We start from the raw sequence: 18072 nt of genomic DNA on the forward strand, positions 1-18072 counted from the left end.
TGAGTAGTGAGGAAGCTATGGCCTTCATGGAAAAAATTAAAGGCTATACACCTCGGCATAAAACAGATGTGGAGAAAATCAAGAGAGATAAATGGCACAGTGATTTAGAGGACTATCAGGTGGGCCAGGTATATAATTGGCAACAACAGATGCCGAATAAGCCACGTAGGAAGAATGGAAGGAAATTTGACCAGAAGCGGTTTGGTTTTACGACTGGCGATTCTGATTCATCAGATGATGTGAATAAAACATATTTTTTAGGACCTCCCCCATTAGGCGCAAGCGACGGTGCTGTAGGGGGGGAAGGAAACATCACAGATCCCAGAAAGTCTACCTCCACCGTATCAGAAATCTCACAGGGGTGCAAGGGGGAGAACGACGAGGCACAACCAATTAAACCGCCTGACAAGGGAGGGGCAGTGGTGGTAATGGACACGATTGGCTATAATCGGGAAGTGCATAGACAGTTGAGTGACCGGGAGATATATATATATATATATATATATAATTACAGAATGATCCCAAATGGGACATTATGCGTATCCTGGAGGACATCATCAGTGAGGCCCTTGTGGAGGGCATCATTGACAAGGATGTTAGTGAGTTTCTCAGGATTAAACACCCGGTCACTCCCCTGTTCTATGTACTTCCCAAGATTCATAAGAGCCTGGTCGATCCCCCTGGCTGACCGATTGTATCGGGTAGGGGGTTGATTTTTAGCAATTGGCGAGTTTGAGAATTTCCCCATGATGGCTTACAAAAGAGGTGCCAATTTACGAGAAGTTGGTGAAGACAGAAATGGGGGATGCCCGGGGGGATGGACAAAGGTATCTGGCTCCAAGGAGGTTGGGTTGTTATCCCTGCCTTGGTTGCTGCAACTGTGGTAATATGGTGAAGGGTGATACCTTTGCCCATCCCTATAGTGGTAAACCCTATAAAATAAGAGTTTTATACATGTAGATCTTGTGACATGGTGTATATGATTACATGCCCTTGTGGCCTCATCTATATAGGTGAGACCACAATGGAGGCCCGCGAATGCATTAATTCCCATAAGAGTAACATTAGACGGGCACAAGTGGATAAACCTGTAGCTAAGCATTTTCTTCAGTGTGGACACTCAATCAGCTGCAGTTCCGGATTATTGATTCGGTCGGTAAAATGAGACGAGGGGGTGATGGGGACCGTATTTTGTGCAAGAAGGAACTGAAGTGAATTTTTGAATTGAAGGCACTCCAACCATATGGGATGAATATTGAATTTAATGTGGGCAAAATATAGGTGGTCCATGTGACAGAATGCTGAATTTTGTACTCAGCCTAGTGATTTTTAATACGTCCTTGTTTTTATTGTAGAGTTATACACATTTATGTCACATTGTTCTGCACACCGAACACGGCTCCATGACGCAGAAGGAAGCAGTGGAGGAAGTTGCCCCCCTCCATTGCGGGAGATTGATGTATGATCGCTCTGCTCTAAATACACTTTGGGGATGTTTGACGTCAGCAGTCTGGGGCGGGCGGTCACTTAAGCGTCCCTAGCAACAGAGCACGTTCTGAGGGAGGAGTTGGAGGCGGCTCGGCGGCACTGTTGATCGCTAGGACGGGCTGGTCTGCGATTATGTGACCAGAGCTGGGCACGTGAGTGCAAGACTCCACCTCCCTGGACATGCGCTCTTGAAGCAGGGGAACGCGATACAAGCGTGCTGCATGGAGGTATGTGTTCCTTAGAGATTCACCCTATACATGGGAGGATGGTTGTATGTATATGAGGTGATTATGTACAGTGGGATGCAAAAGTTTGGGCAACCTTGTTAATCGTCATGATTTTCCTGTATAAATCGTTGGTTGTTACGATAAAAAATGTCAGTTAAATATATCATATAGGAGACGCACAGTTATATTTGAGAAGTGAAATAAAGTTTACTGGATTTACAGAAAGTGTGCTATAATTGTTTAAACAAAATTAGGCAGGTGCATAAATTTTGGGCACCACAAAAAAGAAATGAAATCATAATTTAGTAGGTCCTCCTTTTGCAGAAATTCCAGCCTCTAAACGCTTCCTGTAGGTTCCAATGAGAGTCTGGATTCTGGTTTGAAGGTATTTTGGACCATTCCTCTTTACAAAACATCTTTTAGTTCTTTCAGGTTTGATGGCTTCCGAGCATGGACAGGTCTCTTTAAGTCATACCACAGATTTTCTATAATATTCAGGTCTGGGGACTGAGATGGCCATTCCAGAACGTTGTACTTGTTCCTCTGCATAAATGCCTTTGTGGATTTTGAGCAGTATTTACGGTTGTTGCCTTGTTGAAAGATCCATCCCCGGCGCAGCTTTAGCTTTGTCACTGATTCCTGGACATTGGTCTCCAGAATCTGCTGATACTGAGTGGAATCCATGCGTCCCTTAACTTAGACAAGATTCCCAGTCCCTGCACTGGCCACACAGCCCCACAGCATGATGGAACCACCACCATATTTTACTGTAGGTAGCAGGTGTTTTTCTAGGAATGCTGTGTTCTTTTTCCTCCATGCATAACGCCCCTTGTTATGGCCAAATAACTCAATTTTAGTTTCATCGGTCCACAGCACCTTATTCCAAAATGAAGCTGGCTTGTCCAAATGTGCTTTAGTCCACCTCAAGCGGCACTTTTTTATGCTGTGGGCGGAGAAAAGGCTTCCTCTGCATCACTCTCGCATACAGCATCATCTTGTGTAAAGTGCGTCGAATGGTTGAACGATGCACAGTGACTCCATCTGCAGCAAGAGGATGTTGTAGGTCTTTGGTGCTGGTCTGTGGGTTGACTCTGACTGTTCTCACCATTCATCGCTTCTGTCTATCCGAGATTTTTCTTGGTCTTCAACTTCGAGCCTTAACTTGTACTGAGCCTGTGGTCCTCCATTTCCTCAATATGTTCCTAACTGTGGAAACAGACAGCTGACATCTCTGAGACAGCTTTCTGTATCCTTCCCCTAAACCATGATAGTGAACAATCTTTGCCTTCAGGTCATTTGAGAGTTGTTTTGAGACCCCCATGTTGCTACTCTTCAGAGAAAATTAAAAGAGGAGGGAAACTTACAATTGACCCCCTTAAATACTCTTTCTCATAATTGGATTTACCTGTGTATGTAGGTCAGGGGTCACTGAGCTTACCAAGCCAATTGAGTTCCAATAATTAGTTTTAAAGGTTTTGGAATCAATAAAATGACAACAGTGCCCAAATTTATGCACCCGCCTAATTTTGTTTAAACAATTATAGCACACTTTCTGTAAATCCAATAAACTTCATTTCACTTATCAAATATCTCTGTGTGTATCTCCTATATGATATATTTAACTGACATTTTTTATTGTAACAATCAATGATTTATACAGGAAAATCATGATGATTAACAAGGTTGCCCAAACTTTTGCATCCCACTGTATATTATTTACTGTTACATAATCATGTATGTAGTCATTAGGGATGAGCGAACCCGAACTGTATAGTTCGGGTTCGTACCGAATTTTGGGGTGTCCGTGACACGGACCCGAACCCGGACATTTTCGTAAAAGTCCGGGTTCAGGTTCGGTGTTCGTCGCTTTCTTGGCGCTTTTTGAAAGGCTGCAAAGCAGCCAATCAACAAGCGTCATACTACTTGCCCCAAGAGGCCGTCACAGCCATGCCTACTATTGGCATGGCTGTGATTGGCCAGAGCACCATGTGACCCAGCCTCTATTTAAGCTGGAGTCACATAGCGCCGCACGTCACTCTGCTCTGATCAGCATAGGGAGAGGTTGCAGCCGCGACGTTAGGGCGAGATTAGGCAGTGATTAACTCCTCCAAATGACTTCATTCAGAGATCGATCTGCAGCTGTGGATAATTGAACTGCTGCTATTGAATTGCTCACTGTTTTTAGGCTGCCCAGAGCGCTTTTCAGTCACTTTTTTCTGGGGTGATCGGCGGCCATTTTGTGTCTTGTGGTGTGCCAGCACAAGCTGCCACCAAGTGCATTTAACCCTCAATGGTGTGGTTGTTTTTTGGCTAAATCCTACATCAGGGTGAAGCTGTCACACCAAAAGCATTTAACCAGCAATAGTCTGGTTATTTTTTGGCCATATACTACTTCAGGGGCAATCTGCGCCTGTCACCAAGTGCATTTAACCCTCAGTAGTGTGGTTGGTCAAGCTGTCACACCAAGTGCATTTAACCATCAATAGTGTGGTTATTTTTTGGCCATATCCCAGTCTAATTCTGTCAGTAAACGTATACCTGTCACCCAGCGCCTAAATACTAGGCCTCAAGTTTATATCCAGCTAAATCTGTCGTTACTGGTGTGGCTGGTCAAGTTATTTAGTGTCCGTCAAAGCACAGTTTTTGTTCTGGGTTGAAATACAATTCCCAATTTAGCAATTTCCTAATTTAGTGGTTTCTGCTGTATCAGAGCTATTTTAAATCTATCCCTAAAAGGGTATATAAGATTCAAGGTGCACATAGGGTCATTCTGAATAACTTCACACACACGCTACTGTGCATTTCCAAGTCTAATTCTGTCAGTAAACCTATACCTGTCACCCAGCGCCTAAATACTAGGCCTCAAATTAATATTCAGCTAAATCTGTGGTTACTGCTGTGCCTGTATTAGTGTAATACGGTACCTAAATAGATAGCCAGATAGTGTTAGGTGTCAGTAAAAAAAAAAAAAGCCCTGAATTTGAATTCATTACATTGGGCCAAATAATATTTTTGTTGTTGTGGTGAACGATAACAATGAGGAAAACATCTAGTAAGGGACGCGGACGTGGACATGGTCATGGTGGTGTTAGTGGACCCTCTGGTGCTGGGAGAGGACGTGGCCGTTCTGCCACATCCACACGTCCTAGTATACCAACTACCTCAGGTCCCAGTAGCCGCCAGAATTTACAGCGATATATGGTGGGGCCCAATGCCGTTCTAAGGATGGTAAGGCCTGAGCAGGTACAGGCATTAGTCAATTGGGTGGCCGACAGTGGATCCAGCACGTTCACATTATCTCCCACCCAGTCTTCTGCAGAAAGCGCACAGATGGTGCCTGAAAACCAAGCCCATCAGTCTGTCACATCACCCCCATGCATACCAGGGAAACTGTCTGAGCCTCAAGTTATGCAGCAGTCTCTTATGCTGTTTGAAGACTCCGCTGGCAGGGTTTCCCAAGGGCATCCACCTAGCCCTTCCCCAGCAGTAGAAGACATAGAATGCACTGACGCACAACCACTTATGTTTCCTGATGATGAGGACATGGGAATACCACCTCAGCACGTCTCTGATGATGACGAAACACAGGTGCCAACTGCTGCGTCTTTCTGCAGTGTGCAGACTGAACAGGAGGTCAGGGAGGAAGACTGGGTGGAAGACGATGCAGGGGACGATGAGGTCCTAGACCCCACATGGAATGAAGGTCGTGCCACTGACTTTCACAGTTCGGAGGAAGAGGCAGTGGTGAGACCGAGCCAACAGCGTAGCAAAAGAGGGAGCAGTGGGCAAAAGCAGAACACCCGCCGCCAAGAGACTCCGCCTGCTACTGACCGCCGCCATCTGGGACCAAGCACCCCAAAGGCAGCTTCAAGGAGTTCCCTGGCATGGCACTTCTTCAAACAATGTGTTGACGACAAGACCCGAGTGGTTTGCACGCTGTGCCATCAGAGCCTGAAGCGAGGCATTAACGTTCTGAACCTTAGCACAACCTGCATGACCAGGCACCTGCATGCAAAGCATGAACTGCAGTGGAGTAAACACCTTAAAAACAAGGAAGTCACTCAGGCTCCCCCTACTACCTCCTCTGCTGCTGCCGCCTCGGCCTCTTCCTCCGCCTCTGGAGGAACGTTGGCACCTGCCGCCCAGCAAACAGGGGATGTACCACCAACACCACCACCACCTCCGTCACCAAGCATCTCAACCATGTCACACGGCAGCGTTCAGCTCTCCATCTCACAAACATTTGAGAGAAAGCGTAAATTCCCACCTAGCCACCCTCGATCCCTGGCCCTGAATGCCAGCATTTCTAAACTACTGGCCTATGAAATGCTGTCATTTAGGCTGGTGGACACAGACAGCTTCAAACAGCTCATGTCGCTTGCTGTCCCACAGTATGTTGTTCCCAGCCGCCACTACTTCTCCAAGAGAGCCGTGCCTTCCCTGCACAACCAAGTATCCGATAAAATCAAGTGTGCACTGCGCAACGCCATCTGTAGCAAGGTCCACCTAACCACAGATACGTGTACCAGTAAGCACGGCCAGGGACGCTATATCTCCCTAACTGCACACTGGGTAAATGTAGTGGCAGCTGGGCCCCAGGCGGAGAGCTGTTTGGCGCACGTCCTTCCGCCGCCAAGGATCGCAGGGCAACATTCTTTGCCTCCTGTTGCCACCTCCTCCTTCTCGGCTTCCTCCTCCTCTTCTTCCACCTGCTCATCCAGTCAGCCACACACCTTCCCCACCAACTTCAGCACAGCCCGGGGTAAACGTCAGCAGGCAATTCTGAAACTCATATATTTGGGGGACAGGCCCCACACCGCACAGGAGTTGTGGGGTGGTATAGAACAACAGACCGACGAGTGGTTGCTGCCGGTGAGCCTCAAGCCCGGCCTGGTGGTGTGCGATAATGGGCGAAATCTCGTTGCAGCTCTGGGACTAGCCGGTTTGACGCACATCCCTTGCCTGGCGCATGTGCTGAATTTGGTGGTGCAGAAGTTCATTCACAACTACCCCGACATGTCAGAGCTGCTGCATAAAGTGCGGGCCGTCTGTTCGCGCTTCCGGCGTTCATATCCTGCCGCTGCTCGCCTGTCTGCGCTACAGCATAACTTCGGCCTTCCCGCTCACCGCCTCATATGCGACGTGCCCACTAGGTGGAACTCCACCTTGCACATGCTGGACAGACTGTGCGAGCAGCAGCAGGCCATAGTGGAGTTTCAGCTGCAGCACGCACGGGTCAGTCGCACTGCGGAACAGCACCACTTCACCACCAATGACTGGGCCTCCATGCGAGACCTGTGTGCCCTGTTGCGCTGTTTCGAGTACTCCACCAACATGGCCAGTGGCGATGACGCCGTTATCAGCGTTACAATACCACTTCTATGTCTCCTTGAGAAAACACTTAGGGCGATGATGGAAGAGGAGGTGGCCCAGGAGGAGGAGGAAGAGGGGTCATTTTTAGCACTTTCAGGCCAGTCTCTTCGAAGTGACTCAGAGGGAGGTTTTTTGCAACAGCAGAGGCCAGGTACAAATGTGGCCAGCCAGGGCCCACTACTGGAGGACGAGGAAGATGAGGATGAAGCATGGTCACAGCGGGGTGGCACCCAACGCAGCTCGGGCCCATCACTGGTGCGTGGCTGGGGGGAAAGGCAGGACGATGACGATACGCCTCCCACAGAGGACAGCTTGTCCTTACCCCTGGGCAGCCTGGCACACATGAGCGACTACATGCTGCAGTGCCTGCGCAACGACAGCAGAGTTGCCCACATTTTAACGTGTGCGGACTACTGGGTTGCCACCCTGCTGGATCCACGGTACAAAGACAATGTGCCCACCTTACTTCCTGCACTGGAGCGTGATAGGAAGATGCGCGAGTACAAGCGCACATTGGTAGACACGCTACTGAGAGCATTCCCAAATGTCACAGGGGAACAAGTGGAAGCCCAAGGCAGAGGAGGAGCAAGAGGTCGCCAAGGCAGCTGTGTCACGGCCAGCTCCTCTGAGGGCCGGGTTAGCATGGTAGAGATGTGGAAAAGTTTTGTCAACACGCCACAGCTAACTGCACCACCACCTGATACGCAACGTGTTAGCAGGAGGCAACATTTCACTAACATGGTGGAACAGTACGTGTGCACACCCCTCTACGTACTGACTGATGGTTCGGCCCCATTCAACTTCTGGGTCTCTAAATTGTCCACGTGGCCAGAGCTAGCCTTTTATGCCTTGGAGGTGCTGGCCTGCCCGGCGGCCAGCGTTTTGTCTGAACGTGTATTCAGCACGGCAGGGGGCGTCATTACAGACAAACGCAGCCGCCTGTCTACAGCCAATGTGGACAAGCTGACGTTCATAAAAATGAACCAGGCATGGATCCCACAGGACCTGTCCATCCCTTGTCCAGATTAGACATTAACTACCTCCCCTTAACCATATATTATTGTACTCCAGGGCACTTCCTCATTCAATCCTATTTTTATTTTCATTTTACCATTATATTGGGAGGCTACCCAAAGTTGAATGAACCTCTCCTCTGTCTGGGTGCCGGGGCCTAAATATATGCCAATGGACTGTTCCAATGTTGGGTGACGTGAAGCCTGATTCTCTGCTATGACATGCAGACTAATTCTCTGCTGACATGAAGCCAGATTCTCTGTTACGGGACCTCTCTCCTCTGCCTGGGCTTAAATATATGCCAATGGACTGTTCCAATGTTGGGTGATGTGAAGCCTGATTCTCTGCTATGGGACCTCTCTCCTCTGCCTGGGCCTAAATATATGACAATGGACTGTTACAGTGGTGGCTGATGTGAAGCCTGATTCTCTGCTATGACATGCAGACTGATTCTCTGCTGACATGAAGCCAGATCCTCTGTTACGGGACCTCTCTCCTTTGCCTGGGTGCCTGGGCTTAAATATATGCCAATGGACTGTTCCAATGTTGGGTGACGTGAAGCCTGATTCTCTGCTATGGGACCTCTCTCCTCTGCCTGGGTGCTGGGCCTAAATATATGCCAATGGACTGTTGCAGTGGTGGCTGACGTGAAGCCTGATTCTCTGCTATGACATGCAGACTGATTCTCTGCTGACATGAAGCCAGATCCTCTGTTATGGGACCTCTCTCCTCTGCCTGGGTGCTGGACCTAAATGTATGCCAATGGACTGTTGCAGTGGTGGCTGACGTGAAGCCTGATTCTCTGCTATGACATGCAGACTGATTCTCTGCTGACATGAAGCCAGATTCTCTGTTACGGGACCTCTCTCCTCTGCCTGGGTGCCGGGGCCTAAATATCTGAGAATGGACTGTTCCAGTGGTGGGTGACGTGAAGCCAGATTCTCTGCTATGGGACCTCTCTCCAATTGATATTGGTTAATTTTTATTTATTTTATTTTTATTCATTTCCCTATCCACATTTGTTTGCATGGGATTTACCTACATGTTGCTGCCTTTTGCAGCCCTCTAGCCCTTTCCTGGGCTGTTTTACAGCCTTTTTAGTGCCGAAAAGTTTGGGTCCCCATTGACTTCAATGGGGTTCGGGTTTGGGACGAAGTTCGGATCGGGTTCGGATCCCGAACCCGAACATTTCCGGGAAGTTCGGCCGAACTTCTCGAACCCGAACATCCAGGTGTCCGCTCAACTCTAATCACAACCAAATGTAGTAAAAATATATCATAATGATCACAACCAAATGTAGTAAAAATATATCTTTATTAATACCACATAAAAGTATATATTTTTTAAAACATATAGAAATCCACACAGTACATGAAGAAGGGACAACTAGAAAGGGGCTGGCCAAATTACATACTCTGTGTATATCAATGATCAATTCCTCTATTGGTGACATAACATAATGCAAGTAGTACATAGCCTTTGTATCAACAATATAGCGTGCATATCATAAGAAAGCACCAAAGGCTGTAATGCATGCAATCAATCACATAATTATAAACATAATTATAAAGAGGGCCTGTTAACCGTAACAGGTAAGTATCAGTTGCGTAGCATTGGGGGCGTGTCTAGATAAACTTGGGAATCCGGGATGCTGGGATGTATTGTACGCCACACAGGTGATTTATATTTCTGTAATTGTTTACCTGTATAAATAGACAGCCACCCCACTCTCCCTCACTTTCCCCTGACGAAGCCAATCAGCGAAACGCGTTGGATAAGTGAGAGACAATGGGAAGGTTTCTGCTGGCTTGTGAGATAGTCGGTGGATTCTGGCACCCTTAAGGCCGGACATACACTTGCACTTTATATAATACGAATTGATCCTTTCTTGGTGTATGGGCTTTTGCGTAGCAGATTTAAATAGTATATATCTTTGTGCTTTTGCACTTATAATTTGTATGTTAGATGTTTTGTACAAATATTTTGTGTCCTTGATTTAATATTCTCATGCAACGGATACTTACCTGTTACGGTTAACAGGCCCTCTTTATATTTATATTTATAATTATGTGATTGATTGCATGCATTACAGCCTTTGGTGCTTTCTTATGATATGCACGCTATATTGTTGATACATAGGCTATGTACTACTTGCATTATGTTATGTCACCAATAGAGGAATTGATCATTGATATACACAGAGTATGTAATTTGGCCAGCCCCTTTCCAGTTGTTCCTTCTTCATGTACTGTGTTTATTTTTATATATATATATATTTTTTAAATACTTTTATGTGGTATTAATAAAGATATATTTTTAACTACATTTGGATGTGATCATTGTATGGTTTGGGCATACAAATATTTTTTATAAGTGATGTTTTAAGATTTATGTTGCCCTTCTAGGTCAGGTTTCTTTTTTGTTTGTTTTTTAACACTATAACCTGTAAAACCTCTGTCAAATACCATTGTGGCCTGGCTATGTCTTGCAGTGAACTAGTGTTTTAACCTGTCCTTGATCAGTGAGTGTGGCCTTTTTTCAGGGACACGTACAGTAGTTTCTTTGCTCTATGCATGCACGCATGACTGAAAAACTGACATATTGCTCAGTAGTGAAACTAGGACATATGCACCATGGGGCATCTGCAGGGGTGGGCCTGGTATCATGAAAATCTAAATATATTAGAAAGTTATATGATATACATACATAATTATTCAACTTAACTGAGCAAGGGAGATAAATAACCACAAGAACAAGGAAAAGTGGTGTACTAGTGGCAAGTTTACTTCTTAAAATGAGAAGGATATGAAATCATATGTTCCAGCATTAATATAGAGAAATCAAGTTATATTTTACTTATATGATATGGGAAAAAAAAACTTACTGTGACTGTTTAACCTAATGCAAAAGTGTGCTAATAAAAAGAGTCTTGCCCTGAGCTACATTTTTACTCAAGAAAATTTAAAGGGTGTGTTATCAGAAAATAACATAAAAAAGCGATTTAAACAATGGGTTAAACAAATTTTTTAAGAAGTTTTGGTGATGTTATTCATAATTTCCCATATTAATATCCATATAAAAATAACTAAAATCCAGCTGTTTTCCCACTGGCCAAAAAGCATACCTAAGGCTACTTTCACACTAGCGTTCGGGGCTCCGCTTGTGAGTTCCGTTTAAAGGCTCTCACAAGCGGCCCCGAACGGATCCGTACTGCCCTAATGCATTCTGAGTGGATGCGGATCCGCTCAGAATGCATCAGTCTGGCACCGTTTGGCCTCCGCTCCGCTCAGCAGGCGGACACCTGAACGCTGCTTGCAGCGTTCGGGTGTCCGCCTGGCCGTGCGGAGCCAAACGGTTCCGTCCAGACTTACAATGTAAGTCAATGGGGGCGGATCTGTTTGAAGTTGACACAATATGGCTCAATTTCAAACGGATCCGTCCCCCATTGACTTTGAATGTAAAGTCTGGACGGATCGTCTGACTAACTTTCACACTTAGAATTTTTTCTAAAATATAATGCAGACGGATCCGTTCTGAACGGATCCCATCGTCTGCATTATAGGAGCGGATCCGTCTGTGCAGACACCAGACTGATCCGCTCCGAACGCAAGTGTGAAAGTAGCCTTAAAGGTACTCATTGGAATTTGGGCCCCTTTGCGCACCTAGACTGCAAAAAAGTGTCACACATGTGGTATCACCGTACTCAGAAGAAGTAGGGCAATGTGTTTTGGGGTGTATTTTTACATATACCCATGCTGGGTGAGAGAAATATATCTCTGTAAATGACAACTTTTTCCATTTTTTTTTTTATATAAATTTGTCAATTTACTGAGATATTTCTCTCACCCAGCATGGGTATATGTAAAAATACACCCCAAACCACATTTTCCTACTTCTCCGGAGTACGGCGATACCACATGTGTGACACTTTTTTGCAGCCAAGTTGCGCAAAGGGGCCCAAATTCCAATGAGTACCTTTAGGATTTCACAGGGCATTTTTATGCATTTGGATTCCGTGAGGGGTATGGTGAGTTCATGTAAGATTTTATTTTTTGTCACAAGTTAGTGAAATATGAGACTGTGTAAGAAAAAAATAAATCAATTTCCGCTAACTTGTGCCAAAAAAGAAAAAATCTTCTATGAACTCGCCATGCCCCTCAAAAGTTTTACAGTGTTTTTGCAGTGATCAGAAAAAATAAATGTCTGTCACTGTGGTGGGGCGGACTGAACGCAAGTGTGCGCACAAGATCAGGCCTGATCGGGCGAACACTGCGTTTTTTGTAGAGCCTATAGAACATGTCCTATTCTTGTCCGCAATTGCGGACAAGAAAAGGCATTTTCTATATTGTTCTGGCAATGTGCGGATCCGCAAAAAGCGGAAAGCACATTGCCGGTGTCCGTGTTTTGTGGATCCGCGGATCCGCAAAACACATACAGACGTCTGAATGGAGCCTTACAGGGGGGTGATCAATGACAGGGGGGCGATCAGGGAGTCTATATGGGGTGATCAGAGGTTAATAAGGGGTTAATAAGTGACAGGGGGGTGTAGTGTAGTGTGGTGATTGATGCTACTTACAGAGCTGCCTGTGTCCTCTGGTGGTGGATCCAAGTAAAAGTGACCACCAGAGGACCAGGTAGCAGGTATATTAGACGCTGTTATCAAAACAGCGTCTAATATACCTTTTTGGGGTTAAAAAAATCGCATCTACAGCCTGCCAGCGAATGAACGCTGCTGGCAGGCTGTAGATCAACTTCTCAGCTTAGCGTTGCCGTGAACGCGCACGCATGCGCGCGTTCACGTGAAATCTCTCCTCTCGCGAGATGACGCCCCGATGCGTCTAGGAGGAATAACCCGGCCGCCCGCAGGACGCATCCCTGCGTTAGGCAGTCGGAAGGAGGTTAAGAAATCTGCGATAACAAAATTTGAAAAACAGATTAGAAAAAAAGGTTGTGCAGAAAACCCCTTGACACATTCCCTTAATAAAGTCTTCTGATTAGTTTATGCCACATTCTAAAGCCTATCATTTCTAACTTTATGGACAAATGGAACTCTAGGATGCAGTCTCCTCTTCCTTGATGTCCCAGACAAACTTGATTGGCAGATCTCCCAACTTTTCTTTGCAGATTTGATTCAGCTTCTCATTTTGTGCCACGGTCATCAAATTTTTCCAGTCACCAATAGTCCCTAGTTAAAAATATAGAAGAATTCTGAGTCAGAATTATTAGAATAAAGCACCGATAATAGTTACAAGGTCAAAGTGTTAAAGCCTAGAAATAGTTTACCAAGAGCTCACAAAATATCAACAGTTTTAATTTATACAATACATTTAAAATCTATTTCTTTCTTTGACACTTGCTGTAATATAATCCATGTCATAACTGGTTCATATCTATGGCTTTAATCTAATTTTTGTATGTCACATACTATGGTGTACCTGCTGTAGTCTACTATATACCATAATGGTACACTACTACCATAAAGATCAATACAGAGGTTGAGGGTACTAACAGTAAAGTAAGGATTAGATGTTTGGCAATGATGTGATTCGCAGTTCTGTTAATGTAAATCAGAAAGTGTTGCAGTTAAATAATGTAAAAAATGAAAATCATACATAAACTAGTATGAAAACTTGTTTCTAACAAAGTTAGAACAAGATAGAGGGACCTCACATGAATCCAAAGATCTCATTTATTGCTCCAGTTGTTCTGCTAGATTCATGTTAAGCTGGCAGCTCAGGGGATGTGTCCTTTCTTAGGGGGTGTGTCCTTTCTTAGGGGATGTGTCCTTTCTGCTACAGCAGGTGGCAGTTGAAGGATGGAACTGAGCGTTAGCTTCCGTCTCAGTGAGCAGGACAAATTAGAAAAAGAACAAATGGCAGTTGGTGCTATAAAGATAGATTTCATTGAATAACTCAGTAGCTATAATACATTTCTAATTATATGCCGTTACAATTGTATCCAGGTGCTGGTTTGAAAACTGCAGAATATTTTTTGTGGGACAATCCCTTTAAAGTCTTCTGAACATGCAGGTGAAGACCATAGGGTGTTATGGAGCCTTCCCACTGTATCCCACAATTAAAGGGGTTGTCCAGCCATTTAAGATGTTTTAAAAATAGCTACGTAAGAAGGCTTTAAATAAGAAAAGAAGTCCTAACTAACCGCTTCCCTGCTGCTCCCTTGACTTTTTGTTCCCTATCAATATGAAAATGTGACCACTCAGCCAATCACTGGATGCAGCAGGTCACTGCATCCAGTGACATTTTAAGACATTTGGATTCCAGACTTCTTCTCGCGCTTTAGGGCCCCTAAAATGACAGGGCAGTATAAATACCCCACATGTGACCCCATTTTGGAAAGAAGACACCCCAAGGTATTCCGTGAGGGGCATGGCGAGTTTATAGAAGATATTTTTTTTTTGCACAAGTTAGCGGAAATTTTTTATTTTATTTTTTTTCTCACAAAGTCTCCCTTTCCACTAACTTGTGACAAAAAGTTCAATCTTTCATGGACTCAATATGCCCCTCAGCGAATACCTTGGGGTGTCTTCTTTCCAAAATGGGGTCATTTGTGGGGTGTTTGTACTGCCCTGGCATTTGAGGATCTCCACAATCATCACATGTATGGCTAGCATTAGGAGTTTCTGCTATTCTCCTTATATTGAGCATACGGGTAATAAGATTTTTTTATCCGTTCAGCCTCTGGGCTGAAAGAAAGAATGAGCGGCACAGATTATTCATTCGCATCGATCAATGTGGATGAAAAAATCTCTGTCCTGGCAGACGTGGGGAAAGGCGTCTGCCAGGACATAGGAGCTCCGCCCAACATCCAAACCCACTTCAGCTCGTATGCCCTGGCAAACCCGATTTCTGCATTCACATCAATCAATGTGGATGAATAAATCATGCCAGAATTATTTTTTTATATATATACAAAGTGTTTGCCAAAGCATATGAACACCGCCCCTCAGCTCATAAGCCTTGGCAAACTTATCTTATTTACTGCAGAGGAGAAATCTTGTCTTGCAGCGCCGCATACACCGACTTTGTGTAATCTGACAGCAGCGCAATGCTTCTGTCAGAATGCACATCAGTGCTGCAGCTGATTGATCGCTTGGTCCACCTAGAAGCTAAAAAAAATAAAAAACAGGCAGCAACGCAATAAATTTATTAACATCCATTTTTATAAACTTTATATAACATTTGAAACAGAACATTAACTTTTTTGCTTACCTGTGATTTTTTTATATTTTTTTTACCTTTTAGAGGACAAACTTCTCCTTCCGCATGGGACAATGTGCAAAGCGCAAAGCGCCCAGTGATGTCATGAAGTACATTATGCACTTTGTCCCGGATGAAAGGAGAGGTTTGTAGCAGCTCTGTGTGAAAGGGCCCTAAGACCCCTGTGTGCCTGTCCTGTGCCACGCGATCCCTACACTAATAGTGTACCTGTGTGTGGTACTTGCGGAAACACTCTACTATGCATAGGGCAGGCTGGTCAGGACAGTCAGGACAAAAAACTGCGGTGTCACGCCTTATTCCAGCCCTGCTACAGACATTACATCTTTTTCTTGGGGAACGGTGAGTTGGGGTACCAGGATAGACACTCGGGAAGTGTGTGTCATGTTGCCGGCTAACTACATCAGGGACTTGGGGCACGGACCCTCCTGGATAAAGGAGTTCCGAAATGATTTCTTCCTGGAATTTTAGGAAGGATCCCGTTCTCTCAGACTGTAGAGAACAAAACTATTATACACAGCCAATTGAATTAAATAAACAGACACCTTCTTATACCAGCGTCTGGTGCGGCGGGACACTAAATAGGGAGCCAACATCTGGTCATTGAAGTCCACCCCTCCCATGTGAAGGTTATAGTCGTGGACAGAGAGGGGTTTCTCAATGACTCCAGTTGCCCTTTCAATTTGTACAGTCGTGTCTGTGTGAATGGTGGACAGAAGGTAAACGTCCCTCTTGTCCCTCCACTTAATCGCAAGCAGTTCTTGGTCACACAAGGCAGCCCTCTCCCCCCGTGCAAGTCGGGTATTAACGAGCCGTTGGGGGAAGCCCCAGCGATTAGGTCACACGGTGCCACAGCATTGAATTCCGACTATATGTAAGTGCCGAAAGAGGGCCACGCTTGTGGAAAAATTGTCCACATATAAGTGGTACCCCTTGTGGAGTAAGGGTGACACCAAGTCCCAGACAATCTTGCCACTGCTCCCCAGGTAGTCAGGGCATCCGACCGGCTCCAGTTTTGAGTCTTTTCCCTCATAAACCCTAAAACGATATGTATAGCCTGTGGCCTTTTCACAGAGCTTATACAGTTTGACCCCATACCGCGCGCTTGCTGGGGATGTACTGTTTGATGCCAAGGCGCCCGGTAAAATGTACAAGGGATTCGTCTATGCAGATGTTCTGATTGGGGGTATACACATCTGCAAACCTGGATGACAAATGGTCTATGAGGGGCCGAATTTTGTAGAGCCGGTCATAAGCAGGGTGGCCTCTTGGATGACAGGTTTTATTGTCAGTGAAATGCATAAAGCGCATGATGACCTCAAAACGTGCCGTGGACATAGCAGCAGAGAACATGGGCATGTAATGTATTGGGTCTTTAGACCAATAGGACCGCAATACATTTTTTTTTAGTTAGACCCATACTAAGGATAAGACCAAAAATATTTAAAATTCGGAAACTGTGACTGGTTTCCACCGGAAAGGCTGGGCATAGAAGCTTTCCGGATTGGCGGTTATTTACTGTGTGGCGTAGCGGTTGGTTTCTGCCACAACTAAGTCATAGAGATCCGCAGTGAAGGACAGCTCAAAAAACTGAAGGGCTGATCCTAAATGAGCTGTCTCCCCGCAAATTCCAGACTGGGCGGTGAAAGGGGGCAATACAGGTGCGGCGGAAGCAGGGGATTGCAAATTTGGGTTTGCCAGCATCTCTGGGAGACTAAGGGCTCTATGGGCCTGTGAACGTGGTGGCTGCAACAGGGGAGTTACTGCACATGCCACCGTACCAGCTTGAACTGCCCTTCTGGTGCTCTCCACTTCACCGGGGAATACGGCAGTGCTGGTAGAAGGTCCAGGATGTGCTGCGCTGCTGGTGTATGCCGCACCATAAAAGGATCAGCGCTAGCACCACTCTGCTGCAAATGAGGCTCATCACGCGGGGTATGCAGAACGCTGACATGGGGTCGGGTACGCCTGACCATAACAGGGACCTTAACCTCGTCATCTTCACTAGCGGTTAGAGTGCCACTGCTGTCTACAGGTTCATATTCAGAAATTCAGCGGATGAGGCGTCCTCATCACTTTCATCCATCAGGGCCAGAATCCTGTAGGCCTCTTCAGCGGAATACCCCTTTTTTTACATTTTGGGCTAACTAAATTTAGGGGGTATTCCTCTGAGCCTACCTAGGAAAAAGAGCACACCTGCCTAGTAAAAAGGAGTGCTTGCGAAGCTTCGATCGCTAATAAAGATCCAAAAAGCTCAAAAGTGATCTTTATAGCGCTGCAGCGATTTTACGGTGTTTTTGCAGTGATCAGAAAAAAAATTCTGTCACTGCAGTGGGGCGGACTGAACGCAAGTGTGCGCACAAGATCAGGCCTGATCGGGCGAACACTGCGTTTTTTGTAGAGCCTAAGGTGACCCTAATGTACTGATATAGATCTGATTGCGATCAGTCTTGATCACTTACAGATACTATATAGTACTAGTGATGATTAGCGACAGCGATGACGCTAATCAGCGACTGCGGTGCGGTGGGCTGGGCGCTAACTACCTAGCAAGTAGCTAGGGGGTGACAGGGGGGTGATCAGGGAGTTTATATGGGGTGAGCAGGGGTTAATAAGGGGTTAATAAGTGACAGGGGAGGTGTAATGTGTGTGTGATGCTTGGTGCTACTTACAGAGCTGCATGTGTCCTCTGGTGGTGGATCCAAGCAAAAGGGACCACCAGAGAAGCAGGTGGT

The 18072-nt window shown here is 45.7% G+C and overlaps 1 protein-coding gene across 2 annotated transcripts in view; it reads right to left on the bottom strand.

Annotated features, from left to right (window-relative positions):
• Positions 1-12735: 12735 nt before the first annotated feature.
• LOC122936196 (amine sulfotransferase-like) overlaps positions 12736-18072 on the bottom strand; it is a 138758-nt gene continuing 133421 nt past the window's right edge. For both annotated transcript variants that reach the window (XM_044292285.1, XM_044292284.1), the window contains one exon: positions 12736-13287. In XM_044292285.1, coding sequence (XP_044148220.1) covers positions 13154-13287 — 134 coding nt within the window. In that variant the 3' untranslated portion in view covers positions 12736-13153. The remainder of the gene's footprint in view (positions 13288-18072) is intronic.

Source organism: Bufo gargarizans, chromosome 4 (assembly GCF_014858855.1).
Source record: "Bufo gargarizans isolate SCDJY-AF-19 chromosome 4, ASM1485885v1, whole genome shotgun sequence".
Lineage (NCBI taxonomy): Eukaryota > Metazoa > Chordata > Amphibia > Anura > Bufonidae > Bufo > Bufo gargarizans.